This window comes from Manis pentadactyla, chromosome 15 (genome assembly GCF_030020395.1).
Source record: "Manis pentadactyla isolate mManPen7 chromosome 15, mManPen7.hap1, whole genome shotgun sequence".
NCBI classification, from domain to species: domain Eukaryota; kingdom Metazoa; phylum Chordata; class Mammalia; order Pholidota; family Manidae; genus Manis; species Manis pentadactyla.
Genome location: NC_080033.1, coordinates 82,618,821 through 82,632,239, shown reverse-complemented (window position 1 = coordinate 82,632,239; position 13,419 = coordinate 82,618,821). Strand labels below are relative to the sequence as shown.

Here is a 13,419-nt window from a genome sequence, read left to right as displayed (position 1 = left end):
GCCTGTGGTGTGCAGGTGATCACGGGGTTGGCGCCCAACGCCACTGGCCCTGTCCATCCAGGGGCCACACAGAGAAACCGGGTGAGCAGGTGAGCCAGGCCCGGAGCAGAGCCCACCCAGGCTCCTGAGGGCAGCCATCTGGCTCCCTCCCCAGCCTCGGCCAGGAGGGTACACAGTTTGGGTGACCCTCTGCCCTGCACGGTGGGTACCACCAGGCCCTGGTGCCCCAAGGGAAAGCAAATGCCCCCCAAGACCCATGGACTCCCATTAACTTCCACTGACCACACACCCCCCTCCTGCTCCCAGAGGCACACAGACACGAATCCCTGTCCACGGTGCAGGAAGGAGGTGTGGGAGGCCTGGGCGCACCGTGGGTGGGTCCCGTGGCTGGCAGGCCTCGGTCTCCCCCGTCAGCTGGGTCTGACAAGCATGCCACCCCGCAGGGTGGTGTGAGGTCGGACCGAGGCCCAGAAGGGGAAGGGGTGCCGGGGGCCCGGCTGTTACTGATGGCCGTGGTGACAGGCCCAGGTGGGGCTCTCAGCTATTGCTTTCATTATGTGTTTGACTCGGTTCTAGAAGGCAGCACATTCTGAGATTTATGACACACGCGTGTCATGTGTTAGCACGCCCACATCACAGGGGAGGGGCGCCCAGGAAGCATAGCCCAGTCCTCCAGCCATGTCTGCCTGACCCCCTCTGTGCTGGGGACCAGCAGATGAATAGGACCAGCCCCCATCCCGGGGCCCCCAGTGTACTGGCGGAAGCAGCCCTGGAAACAGACACCCGAGACAGAGGCCCAGGCCACCAACGGGGGCCAGAGGCAGAGCCATCTCCCCGCCCCCACCCTGCAGGAGCTCCAGGGCCCGAGCCCAGGCAGCAGGTGACAGCGTCTGGCTCCCTACGGCCGGGTCAGGCAGGTGCTAATTCCCACCCGCTTCTGCTAACGCAAAAATAAATGCCAGCTGTCGGGCAGATCTCAGCCACTATTTTGGTTGGGGCCTTGGTGTGGACCTGACCGCGGGCTGCAGGGCTGACGGGCTGTGGCCACACCTCTTGCCCTTCTGCAGTTCCAGGAGGCGTTTGTGATTCGGGCTGGGAGGGCCTCAGGGGCTGGGAAGGGCTCAGTGGACACCCAGCCCAGGAAGCGCTGAGCGCAGCGCCTGGCCACCCAGCACAGCCTGGGGCACCTACAGAGTGCGGGGCGAGGTCTTGTGACATTCAGAAGAGCCTCGTGAGGGCAGTCGCTTCACACGGTGAGGTCCCCGGTCCCGGGCGTTCTGTTGGCGATTACGGGAGGCACCCCATTATTTCAGTCTTGGAATCATACCAGGTAGTGGCTGAGGGCACAGCTCCCGCCCAGGCCGACCTTGGGTGACCTTGGGCAGACACATCCCTCCACCAGCCTCTGTCTCCTCCTGTGCCAGATGGGAGTGACCAGAGCGCCTCCCTCAGAGGTCGACCAGAGGACGGCCTTAGCACAGAGCCCTTGTTTCCCGGGGGCCCTGGTTCCCGGGGCCCTGCCCTCCAGCATGCCCGCTGGGCGCCACACCCCTGGGAGGGCTGCGGGTAGGGAAACTGAGGCACGGAGCAGCCAGATGAGGGGCCTGGGGTCCTATAAGGAATGGGCATAAGGGCTTCGGGTTTCCCTGACCACACTTGGACCGTCTCACTCAAGACCCAGCAGATAAGCCGAAACGCCTCCTGGCGCCCCGCTGGGGCCCTGCCCAGGGGACGCAGAGGTGAACAGGCCTGCTCTGGGGATTGGCACGCCCTGTTGGGGGGCTGGAAATAAACCAGGAAGCACCCTGCATTTACTAAACAACCAAAGATCCATGGGGCTTAAGGCATTCTGAGGACGCAGGGCTGCTGAGGGGGAAGGGACCTGTGACCTGGGCTTTGAGGGATGCGCAGGAGTCTAGCTGGCGGAGAGAAAGTAGTGAGCATGGGCCGGGGCTGCCCAGCCAGGAGGAGCCCCTCAGGGCTTTTGGGCAGTGGTAAGAGTGGGCTCTAAGGCAGCCTCCCTTGGCAGCAGGGGGCAGAGTGAGGGCCGCTGTACTTGGAGGCAGGGAGGCGGGCAGGGTGGCCATCTCTGAGGTGTGGGAACAAGGGCCTCTCCTCCCAAGCACTGAGCAGAGGCCAGGCCTATCCCTGACCTCCCGTGGGCAGACCGTGGGTGCTCAGGGTCCCCTTCCACACCCTCTCGCCCTCCCCAGGTGGGCACAGCCCAGCTGACTGGGCCTGGGAGCAGGGGGTGGGGCCTGAGCTCCTCTCGTGCCCCCGCAGTGGTGCCCGGGTCCCGGCAGGAGGAGGTCATCGACCACAGGCTCACGGAGCGCGAGTGGGCAGAGGAGTGGAAGCACCTCAACAACGTGAGTGTCCAGGCCCACCCGGTCCACCTGTGGGGCGGGGGGCGGGGCGGGGCGGGCTCCTGGGGCTCTGCGCGCACCTGTCTCAGCCTGCCCACCTCTGTGTCTCTGGAGCAGGGTCACCTGGCGGGAGGCGGGGCCACATCAACGCCGAGTGCAGGGCAACCCCGGCCCCGCCTCCTCATGGGGGTGGTCGTCTTCACTGCGGGGCGACCACACCACAGAGGGGCGAGAGGGTGGCCCCAAGCCCCCCACTTAAGCAAGCTGCCCGCAGTCCCTGGTGCCCAGGGATTCCGAGGGCAGAGCCGTGGCCACACCCCATTCGCTCAGTCCTTCTGGGCAGTGGAGCTGGGTCTCCACACCTCTGCCCGGAGTTCCCGGGCGGTGCCCGTGGGCGGTGGGGTGGCCAAGGCTAGGAGTGCAGGCAGAGGTCTCCGGCCATCGGGCCGCCAGGCACGCAGCCCCACGCCCACACCCCACTCGTCTGCAGCTCCTCAACTGCATCATGGACGTGGCAGAGAAGACGCGGCGGTCGCTCACTGTGCTCCGCCGGTGCCAGGAGGCTGACCGCCAGGAGCTCAACCGCTGGGTCCGGCGCTACAGCGATGCTGAGGACAAGAAGGGCCCCGCGCCAGCCCCCGCCCGGCCCCTCAACAGCTCCACTGGGGCAGAGGGGGCTCAGCTAGGTGGGCAGATGGCGGCCTGGGGTGGGGGGCACTGCAGGGCACCGGGGACAAGGCTGACACTCTGAGAGGGCTGCACCCCGGTGCCGCTGTAAGATGCGGCCCAGAGCAGTGTCGTTCCGAGCAGGGTGGCTTCTTGCTCCGCACAGACACCACCGACCTGCTGGACGCGGGGAGTCATGGTCCCAGCAGGCCAGGGCCCTGAGCTGGGAGGCCCTTGAGGGTCTCTGCTCTCTCCTCCTCTGCCCGGATGATGGCCATGGCCAGGCCCACTCCAGGCTGAATGCGGCCCACCCAAAGCACCCCTTCCCGCCGTGGCCCTGCCTGCACCCCAACAATGACCCAGGGCTTCCACCCGTGGGTACCTCAGCCTGGACACACGTCCTGCCCTGTGCATGAAGCTGGGTCCCTGTGTTTCAGAGGTCCACCGGGAGTTCATGCCCAGGACCCTCTCCGGCTACATGCCCGAGGAGATCTGGAGGAAGGCTGGTGAGTGGGGTGGGCCCTGGGGGGCAGGGGCTGGCAGGGACAGGGACCCAGACCCCTCTCTCCTCTGTCCACAAAGGGGCTCAGCTGGGCCAGCTGGGTGCAAAACTCACAGGGCTGTACCGACCCTGCCACAAGGGGCTCACTGAGGGGTTGAAGTGCATTCACGGTTCAGGGTAGTTCATCTGCCAGCCAATAGGCATGCTTCTCAGCAGACAGAGCGGGTCCTGGGCCCAGCACGAATCATGTGCAGACACGCAGACCTGGACCCGGGTCAGGATCCTCGTCTCCCGTGGCCTGTCCCTTTCGCCTCCATGTGGCCTGTGGGGAGGCCTCATGGAACCCTTGATGCCAGCCACACAGAGCTTGGGCAGTGACACAGGGCAGGTCACTCCTGGTGTGACCAGCACACACCCACCATGCAAACTGTCTGGATCCAGGCTGCCTCAGTCCCTTACATGGGGGGAGCTCCACTACACCCACCCCAAGTCCCTCACCATGCTACGGGAACAGCATCGCTACACCGAGGCAGGCCCAGACGGTCAGAGGGGATGGGGTAGGTCCCCACCTCAGAGGACACGGGGTGATCTGAGCAGACGTCTTGCCCTCTGCCGGACAGCTCAGCTCAGAGCAGCAAACACTTGGGCAGGGTGCTTTGTCTTCAGATGTAAGCAGGACAAAGGTATTTTGTGGGGGACAGAGAACAGAGGGCTTTGGGGGGGACAATGCAGAGCCCTGGACGGGACAGGCTCCCTGTCACTGCCTCCAGTTGGATCACCAGGAAGGCACCCTGTGCCTATAGGCACCACAGCACAGCTGAGCTCTCAAAGTGGGTGCCTCAACTGGCAGGGTCAGCCCCACTTAGAACCTGTTAAGAATGCAGACTCCCAGGCCCACCCCAGGCCTGCCGAACCAGAACCTGGGGCTGTGCTAGCCCCTGCCCTCTAGGGGAATGCCAGGGCACACTAGACTTCGAGAACACTTTGGAGAGCACGAGCTTTGGGGGTTTCCCTTGCACACCATTCCCGGGATGCACACGCTGATTGTGAGCAAGCCTCTGGCCCAAGTTTGTGGGCAGGGGTCCCTGGAGACCCGGCCGCCTGGCCCACGTGACAGTGCATCCATTGTCCTCGGCAGAGGAGGCCGTGAACGAGGTGAAGCGGCAGGCCATGTCAGAGCTGCAGAAGGCCGTATCGGACGCGGAGAGAAAGGCCCACGAACTCATCAGCACAGAGCGTGCCAGGATGGAGCGGGCCCTGGCCGAGGCCAGGCGGCAGGCCTCGGAGGACGCCCTGACGGTCATCAACCAGCAGGAGGACTCCAGCGAGGTAGGGCCGCCTGCCCACCCCACCCCCTGGCCCCGCCTCCCAGCCTCATGCCCTGGAGCGGCCCAGGAGCCCTTGGGCCTCTTGACCCAACAGGGCCTGGTGAGGCGGGTCATGTGGGCACCCCTTGTGTGGGTGAGGGAACTGAGGTCCCAGAGGGCGTGTGGCTTGCTCTCTGGGTTGTGACCTAGGAAGGGGCAGGGCTGTCACTCAAACCTAGGCTGGCAGGCGCCACAGCTGTGTTCCCTGGCCTGACACGGGGGACACAGTGGCCCCAGGGCACCTCCTCCGCTCCTGGCATTGGCATCCACACAGGAGGGGCACCCAGGAGGCCAGGCTGGGACCAGCAGGCTGGTGCACAAGCGCCCTGGGGACCCCTTTTCTTCCTTGTCCGTGAAGGACTTGGGCAGCAATGAAGTCAGAGAGAGGGAAAGACCCTTCTTGGGGGCCCCAGGACCGTCCCTGGGGAAGAGCCAGCCTGAGGGCAGGAGGAAAAGCCGGCTTCCTGGTCAGCTCGTGGGCTCTGCACCAGCTCCCAGCAGACTCTGCCCCGAAGAAACGGGTTAGGGCAGATACACGGAGCAGGCCTCCTAGTGGGGAGGGTCCACACGCGGCATGTGGCATCTCAGGCCATGGACTTGTGTAGGGAGGGAGGGAGGATGCTGGGCAGGAGTCCTGGGGGAGGTCAGCGAGCCATTCAGGAACCTGGGGGTGCAGTGCCATCCCCACCAAGGCCGGGAGAGGGGCTAGGTGCCTGGCAGTGAGGACCACATGGAGGCCAGGGGCCCAGCAGGGGGACAGCAGGAGGTGCTGGGGTCTAAGAGGCTTTGAAGGCCACGAAGGTTCTCCTGGGTGGGGCAGGGCTTCCCTGTCCGAGAGCCCAGCTGCCGCCTCCGGCCTTCCTGCCTTCCGCCCATATCCCTGTCCACCTGCTGCTCATGTAGGCAGCCGAGGTGACCGCCCATTCCATGGAAAGGGAGCAGAGGTCCAGTGGTAGGTGAAGGACGTGCCCAGGGCAGGCCTGGCTGTGCACCTCACATCAGAGCCCGGCAGTCTGCACCCCACAGGGGCTGCCACATTGTGGTACTGGAGCCCTAGTGAGGCCAGGGGCACTTCCGGGAAGGGAGGGGACCCTGTGGTCCTATAGGCACCGGTGAACCTCTCTGGGGTGGCTGCAGCTGTGAGACGCAATAGTGAGAGCCTGTCCCCCAACAACGGGTGGCTGTGTCCACTGAGGTCACCCACGCACGAGCTGTAGTGCCTGCGTGATGGCCCTGTGTGCTAGGTGCGAGCGGGTTGGTTTGGAGTGTGTGCATCCCCGTCCCGTGGCCGGGCTGGCTACTCGGGGATTTGGGGTGGCCAGCTGGCCCAGCCCTGACTGTCTCCCCCCACCCAGAGCTGCTGGAACTGCGGGCGAAAGGCAAGCGAGACGTGCAGTGGCTGCAATGCGGCACGCTACTGTGGCTCCTTCTGCCAGCACAAGGACTGGGAGAGGCACCACCACGTGTGCGGCCAGGGCCTGCAGGGCCCCACAGCCCTGGCAGCCGACCCAGTGCCCGGACCGCCCGACGCCACCAGCAGCCTGGGCCCCTGCCTGCCCGGGGGTGCCACCAGCCCCGGCGAGGACAGCAACGCAGGGCCTTCCCGGCCTGGCTCCCCGGGCCCCCCTGGCCCTCTGGACGCTGCACCCCACTGACCCTTCCAGACCCCAAAACCTGGCCCACGGATGCCACGCCCACCCCGGGACCGACTGATGGAGCCACTACTACTGCTTGTCTCCAAAAGAACCCAGAACCAGCAAAAACGGCATTCAATGCACCTTCCTCAGCCAGCTGCCGGCCTCACGGGGTGACCTCCGACCTCCGACCTCCGGGAGCATCCTCAGGACCTCCCACCGAGCTTTAGACAGCAGAGCGCGCGGAGGTGGCCGTTCCATCCACTGCTGCGCATCTCTCTCTCTCTCTCTCGTTTTTCTATGACTTTTACACACTTTCTTTTGGAAAAAAATGGGAAAAATTATCTAGTTGTTCAATGGCTTATATTTTCAGTGAAGAATTTTGGGAGCTTTTGTGGCAAAAGAAGGACTCGGACATGGACAAAGAAAACTGGGTTTTTTTCCCTTCCCAATTAAAAAGGGAAAAAGAAAACCGTTATTTTATAGCCAGAGATCTGAGCCACCGTGTCACTGAAACCACCCCAAGGGTCGTGTGGCTGATTCGGTGAAGATGGTAAGAAAGATTTCAATTTCCAACTCAAGAAGCATTTTGGTTTCAGATTATTTGTCCTGTAATGTCAAACTCTTTGGCTTTAAGTAAAAATCCAAAAAAAAGTTTATTTAAGAAAAAGCAAAGGACACCTACCTGTAAACTACCTTGCCAGCTAGCCAGCCAAGGATGCCGGACATACCTCTGGTCCAAAGGAAATCCAAAAAGCAGACCCCAGATGTCAAAATCCAAAATGTTTTCTCACTGCCAAAGTTATTTCTTCTCCCCTGTCTGCTCGGGTTTGCCCAGATGTCTGTCTTCTCTCTCGCTTTGGTTCACTTCCTGGTGTTTTGGAGTTTGCAAACCAGAAGCAGCCTTTGGCCTTTGTTTCCCCGCCTCCAGACAGCCACGCCTCCTCGGGAACAGGGAGACCCCCGTGTGTGCTCACGCCCTCTGTGGATCTTCACCACACTTCCTCTTTCCCACTTGTGAAAAAGTGCTGACATGTCCCTCCTGAGCACAATCTGAACGCAACAAACTGCGACAATCTTCTGGGTTGATTTCTGACTGCTTTGCAAACATGAGAAGACACAGCTGCGCCCGTCGCTAACTTCTCCTCTCCGAGCCCCTCCTCTACCTCTGCGCCCGCGGCTCACCTGCCCGCTCACCCGCCCACCCCAGCGTCCTTTCTTCACACTTTTGCAGAAAAAGGAGAAAACCACACACAAGAGCGGGCCACCCTGGCCGCACTTTGAGACCTGGTCAGCTGTACATACCCCGTGTTTCCAGTCAGCCGCTCCTCAGGGGGTTCTCTTGGACCCCCCCACGCCCCCACCCCACTCCTCTAGCGATCTCAAGGAGGAATAAAAAATCAGGGCCGTGTCGCTGTGCTCGGCGGGAGAGCCGACAGCGTTCATGGTTCCCGACCTGGCGTTTCTTGTCAAGAAGTCCCCAGGCCTGCAGTGCAATATGGGAGCGGCCAGCCACTGAAATGGGCTCCCGGGGGCTCTGCCGAGAGGCGGGAAGTCAGTAGTAAACGTTAATGTGAATGTATATAGTCCTTGCAGAGGTCCAAATAATGATGTTCATGATGATAATAAAGAAGAGATGTTCGCCAAATAAAAAAAAATTTAAGAAAAACTGCAGAAGTATGTAAAGTTTGGGAAGTAGATTTTCAAAGGATTCTGAACTGTGGCTCTACGGGGAGCCCCAGACATGTTTGCTGTTGTTTTATCAGAGTTGTGAGCATTCATTCTCTGTTGAAGGCCTGTGTCCGTTTGCCACAGACAGGTGCTGTCCCACACCGCGCCTGGCGGCCGGAGCCCGCCCTCCGTTAACAGTCCCCAGGGTCCAGCCACCCCGCACTGCCCCAGGCCACGGGTCTGCCAGCCTCCCAGAGGTTTGCTTTTGGGGGGTTTGGAAGAGCAAGAACCAGCTTGGGGAGTGGGCTCTCGCTGGGGCAGAGGGGCCTCCAGCCATCTCTGGGCACTGCCGCCCTGGCGGCCGTTGCCTCTCCAGGGTGGGCGCTCTTGGACCCGCTCCCATGAGGGTGTGCTCTGACCCAGGCCCTGCGGGGCCTCTGCCCGGGCGTGCTAGGGTCTGGGCAGTGAGGTCGCGTGCCCCTGCTGAATCGGCCCCTGCCAAGGCTGGGGAGGGGCCATCATCCCAGGAAGGTCTCAGAAGAGCCCCCACCTCACCCGGAGACCCTGCGCTTTGCTCTGCTGGCCTCTGTTTACCCACCAGGCCCACCAGGGACAGCAGCATGTTGGCCCATGGCTGTGTCCCGGCCAGACCAGCTTCCGGGTGAGGGTCTGAGGTGGGGCGGCCCCTCCCACCCCAGCTGTCGGGAAGAGGTGCCTCCAGCAGTCACCAAAGGCCACCTTCCCCTGTGGTCCCACGCTGTGTACCACGTACAAGCAGTGGCTACTCACAGGGGCTGCAGAGCCCCAGCATGAAGGACAGGCACAGGCCAATGGGTGGAGCCCCCACTGGCCCAGCGCACCCCCAAGATCAGGGGATGGCAGCAGGGTGGGGCGGGGGCCGTGAGAGCGGAGGATGGAGTGGGGTTGGATGGGGGGAGTTCCTGGCAGGTGCGGCTTGGGTCAGCTGGAGCCCAGCAGTTCCTTCCACCCAGGGAGGCCCGGGGAAGGCACTGGGCCCCTGCTGGCCCTGGGCACTGGCATCCCTGTTGGTCACTGTGCTCAAGCCAAAGACCCCACATCAGAGCCAAATGGCCTGGTGGCTTGGGGGAGGAGGCGTGGAGGCGGGCCTGCTCTCCTAGGAGCTGACCTGCCGGCAGGAACCCGCAGCGTGTGCCTGCCCGTCCACGTGGTGGACAAGGGGTGCTCCTGCCCTGCAGCCTCCTGAGCTTACAGACCACTGCCCAGAGGCGCAGCCTGCCAGGGCCCCCGCCCCCAGCCACCACCACGGTTGGAAACGCAGGTGACCCAAAAGCCCTGTGAGTTGCAGCTGCTTGAAGAGCCTCCCTCCCCCAAAATCAAACTGGGCGGCAGCTTTCACTCTCCCGACCTGGGCCAAAGCTGTAATGGGTGGGCCGGGGGGCAGCTGGAGCCCCCAGCCCACGGGTCCAAATCGGGGCTGATGGGGAGACGGGGGTGGCAATATGGATGCTGGCACCGGGCCCCCTCACCCCATGTGGAAAGTCCCCTGCGTGTGACCCCTCCTCTTGCCCGTTTTCCATCCTGCCCTGGACCCAGGCTGTCCTTTCTCTTAGGACATGTCACCACCCCTCGGTGGTGTCCGGGGGAAGGGTCTATTAACAAGGACCAGTGCCCCCCATTCCACATGCCACAGGCTGGCACACCCCAGACCCCACTTGAATAGAGGGCCCCCGTCTCCATGGCTCACCAGGACCAAGGGGAAGCCTTGGGTGTTACCAGGGGCAGAGAGAGAAGCCAGAGAAAGCCTCAGTGGGTCCAGGAGGGTGAGGGCCGTAGGACATGAGCAGCAGGCTTCCCAGGAAAGGGCTGCCCTTTGGACTTGGCATGGGGGTCACTCGTCAAGGCTGAGAAGTTCAGTGGTGGGCGTAGAGGTGTTGGTCTGGCTTTTATGCTCATGACAGGGTGGAGAGAGATCGGGACTGGCCCCAGCTCTTTCCTCTTTTTTTCCCAAACGTATCTTCAAAATGATACCAAAGCCCTGTCTGTCATCCTCCCACCTTGCCGGTCCCGGCTCACTCTAGCCAGCATGTCCGGCCATTATTCTACCCAGCTCACTAACCCATCTAAAATTATTTCTCGATTCTCTTATCAATTCATCCATCTGACCACTTAGTCATCTGGCAATCCATTCACCACCCACCCACCCACCCTCCGTCCGTCTGTCCCTCCGTCACTGCGTCCCAGGTACCATTCGATCCCGTCCTGCCCCATTACCCTTCCACCCATCCACCTCTCTCCACCATCCGGCACTGTACACACCACACAGGTACTGCCCGTCCATTCTCCTGTCTACCCACACGGCCATGCCCCGGCCTGTCCACGCCATCCACCTCTCCAGGCACTGAGCCCACGGTAATGTCACCGACTCCCTCAGTGACCCAAAGGTTCAAGGTGCTTTGAATCCTCCCATGACCCCAACAGGCCTACAGGAACCTGCCTGTGGGCACGGCTGCCCCTCCTGGTGCCCCAGCCGCTGGTCCCAGCCTGCTGCAGGGACACATAAGGCTCAGCAGCAGGCATTTTGGGCAGACTGGACTAGTGCCCTAGCAACAGCTCTGGCCGTCCCGCGCCCGCCTGGCAGGGGTGGTGGCCAGGGGCCAGGAGTGTGTGTTGGGAGGCAGCCCACACCTGCTCAGGGGCCCTGTGACCAGGGCCACCAGTCAGGGTGAGCACATTCCCTGGCAAGACCCCAACGTTGTGGGGCGGGGCCTCCCTCCCTTCTCACCTCCAGCAGTCACTGCCCAGAGGAGGTGTCCCCAGGAAAGGAGGGGAAGAAGAATGAACCCAGCCCCCAGCCCCCACGCCAGTGCTCCAGGGCCTCCTTCTCCCTGGCTGCCGGTGGTTTGTTCTGTCCCACTCCCGCCTTCCATCCTAGGGTCCCAGGTGGCTGGAACAGGCTGTGTTCAGCTGGTAGTGGTCTCTGGGACCCTGGCAGCCCAGCTTGGGCCCCCCACCCAGCCCTCCCTAACCCTCATGGCCCTCCCACCCGCCACACGGGCATTTTCCAGAACGGGGCTGGGAGCAAGGCGCTGGGTTGCTGCCCTGCCTGTAGGAGGCAGATGGGCATGAAAGCTGGGGGGACACGAGCACCCTGACTCAGGGCCTCTGCTCCTAGGACACCTGGACAAGCGCCAGGGGGGCTGGGGGTCTGTGATGGCAGCCTGCCGGGGCCCCTGCACTTCCAGAAAGCTCTATTGTGCAAGCTGTTCCTCCTGTTTCAATTTAGCTGGCCCTGGAGTGCCACCCCAAGACCCCTATAGCAGTAACGCAGCACTGGGGTGCGACCTGGAGCCTGGCTTAAATATGAGCATGAAGGCCTCAGGCGCCCCAGCTCCCCGCTGGACGAGGGACCCCGCCAGCCCGCTCACCCACTGCGCCCTGGTGGACCAGGGGGCTGGGCCCAGGGCCCAGCCTGGCATGTCCTGTGGGGGACTGGGCTGACCTCCATTCCCACTTTAATTCCCCGGAAGGGGTTGGACCAAGTGTGGGTCGCTTTCCTGCAGCAGGTGTCCCCAGGGCGCTGCGTGGGGTCTGCAGCATGTTGCCCTCCCTGTGCCCCCGATGCACTGTGTGACCTGGTGCAGGGCAGCGTCACGATTCAGGTCCCACCAGCTCTCTGTGTGTCGTGTACTAATGGGGGCTTCTTGGAAGCAGTGGCCCGTTTGCGGTCACAGGCCGCGCCTCTCCTTGGGTTTATTCACCAGAATCACACTGGAGGATCCCTCGGTGCCACACAGGAGATGCCGTGCCAGTGGGGTGTACACGCAGGGCCCGCGGCTGGGGTGTGGAGGGGCCGTGTGCTGATGACCCCTGGCTCGTCCACCCACAACCTCCTCTGTTCTTGCCACAAGGTGATCTGGACCACCTTGGACCCCAGGTGACCCCATGGCTTTGAAACCCTGAGCCCCACTGCCTAGGTTAGGGCTGACACACACCCCCAAGACCCTGAAGGGGACCCTTGACCCCAAACTGCCAGGCTGCACAGCTGCAGCCCAGGAGGCTCCTGTCCAGAACCCATGCCCAGGACTGGTGCTCCTGGTTTACTGGCCACCCTGGGAGGACGCAGCGTTATTAATACTCAGTCGCAGGCTTGGAACACGGCGTATTCTGAAAAGCGTCACCGGAAAGGCCAGTGTGGAGGCAGGCCTGTCCCCACGCCAGGCGGCTGGAGGGAGCCCCAGGGCTGGCGTGTCAGCAGTCTCAGCCCGGAGCAGGGTGACCTCGTTTTCCCATTGCAGAGCTCAGAGGCGGGCTGGCGGGGCCAGGCCCGATCCAGCTGGCTCCTGGCTTGGGCACAGCACTGTGGCGTCCCGCCTGCCACATGGAGGCGGAGGGAAGGGCCCAGGCCAGAGGCCCTCCGCGCACCCCATCCACACAGGAAGCAGGGACCTGACCACCGTGTGTCGGGGAAAGGCCACAGCTGCACTTCATCCTCACCCGGCCGGGCACTGCCCTCGAGGCACTCCATCCCGTCCGAGGCCCGGCGCGGTGCCCAGAAGAGGAAGGAGCAACGGGGCTTCTTGGAAGCAGCGGCCCGATGGCAAGAGCGCCCCCTGGAGTCACACACGGGTAAGAGTGGGTGGCCGTGTGGAGACAGGGGAGAGGGCACGTCCGGGGCAGGGGGCCTGCATCTGGGGAGCTGGGGAGCTGGGCGGCCGTGAGGACTGGGCCAAGCCCGACCTGGGGCAGGTCTCCCTTCCTCCAGGCTGAGAGAGGCTGCCCAGGGGCAGCCCTTGCTCGGGGGCCAGAAGGGACTAGGCTGCCTTCAGTTCAGCCTCTGAAGGTCAGAGCAGATCCAGGTGGAGCTGGGAAAGGGGCTGTCAGCCCAGCAAGAAGGTGCCACAAGCACCCCCCAGGCAGCTGGACAGGCTGCCCCGGCCCCCGTGTTCACAGTCCTGCTTTACCACAGTCTGAAACTCCTCCAATTCCAACTTCCCAGCCTGGACCTGCCAGCTGTGGCCTGGAGGGTGGGCTGTGGGCTGCGTAGGCCAACAAGCCCAGGGGGTCCCCATGCCCGCAGCAGGAGAAAGGAAACGGCGCGGCAGGCAGGGGCGCCACCGAGACTGAGCCTGGCTCACCGGGCACAGGTCCGCAGGCCCCTCCAGGCCGAGAGCGAGGGGCAGGGACCCCACGCAGAAGCCAGGCACTTGGCAAGCTGCCTTCCAGCCGCCCAT

The 13,419-nt window shown here is 63.2% G+C and overlaps 1 protein-coding gene and 1 long non-coding RNA gene across 6 annotated transcripts in view; both read left to right on the top strand.

The window, feature by feature from the left end:
- CBFA2T3 (CBFA2/RUNX1 partner transcriptional co-repressor 3) overlaps positions 1-8,204 on the top strand; it is an 80,835-nt gene extending 72,631 nt beyond the window's left edge. For all 5 annotated transcript variants that reach the window (XM_036924261.2, XM_036924260.2, XM_036924263.2 and 2 more), the window contains 5 exons: positions 2,284-2,369; positions 2,857-3,052; positions 3,470-3,538; positions 4,673-4,863; positions 6,257-8,204. In XM_036924261.2, the coding sequence (XP_036780156.2) occupies positions 2,284-2,369; positions 2,857-3,052; positions 3,470-3,538; positions 4,673-4,863; positions 6,257-6,556 (842 nt within the window). In that variant the 3' untranslated portion in view covers positions 6,557-8,204. The remainder of the gene's footprint in view (positions 1-2,283; positions 2,370-2,856; positions 3,053-3,469; positions 3,539-4,672; positions 4,864-6,256) is intronic.
- A 4,591-nt stretch (positions 8,205-12,795) lies between these two features.
- Positions 12,796-13,413, top strand: LOC130680939 (uncharacterized). Its single transcript, XR_008993986.1, has 3 exons — positions 12,796-12,814; positions 12,951-13,028; positions 13,333-13,413. It is a non-coding gene; the product is annotated as an uncharacterized LOC130680939 (long non-coding RNA).
- The last annotated feature ends 6 nt before the right edge of the window (positions 13,414-13,419 follow it).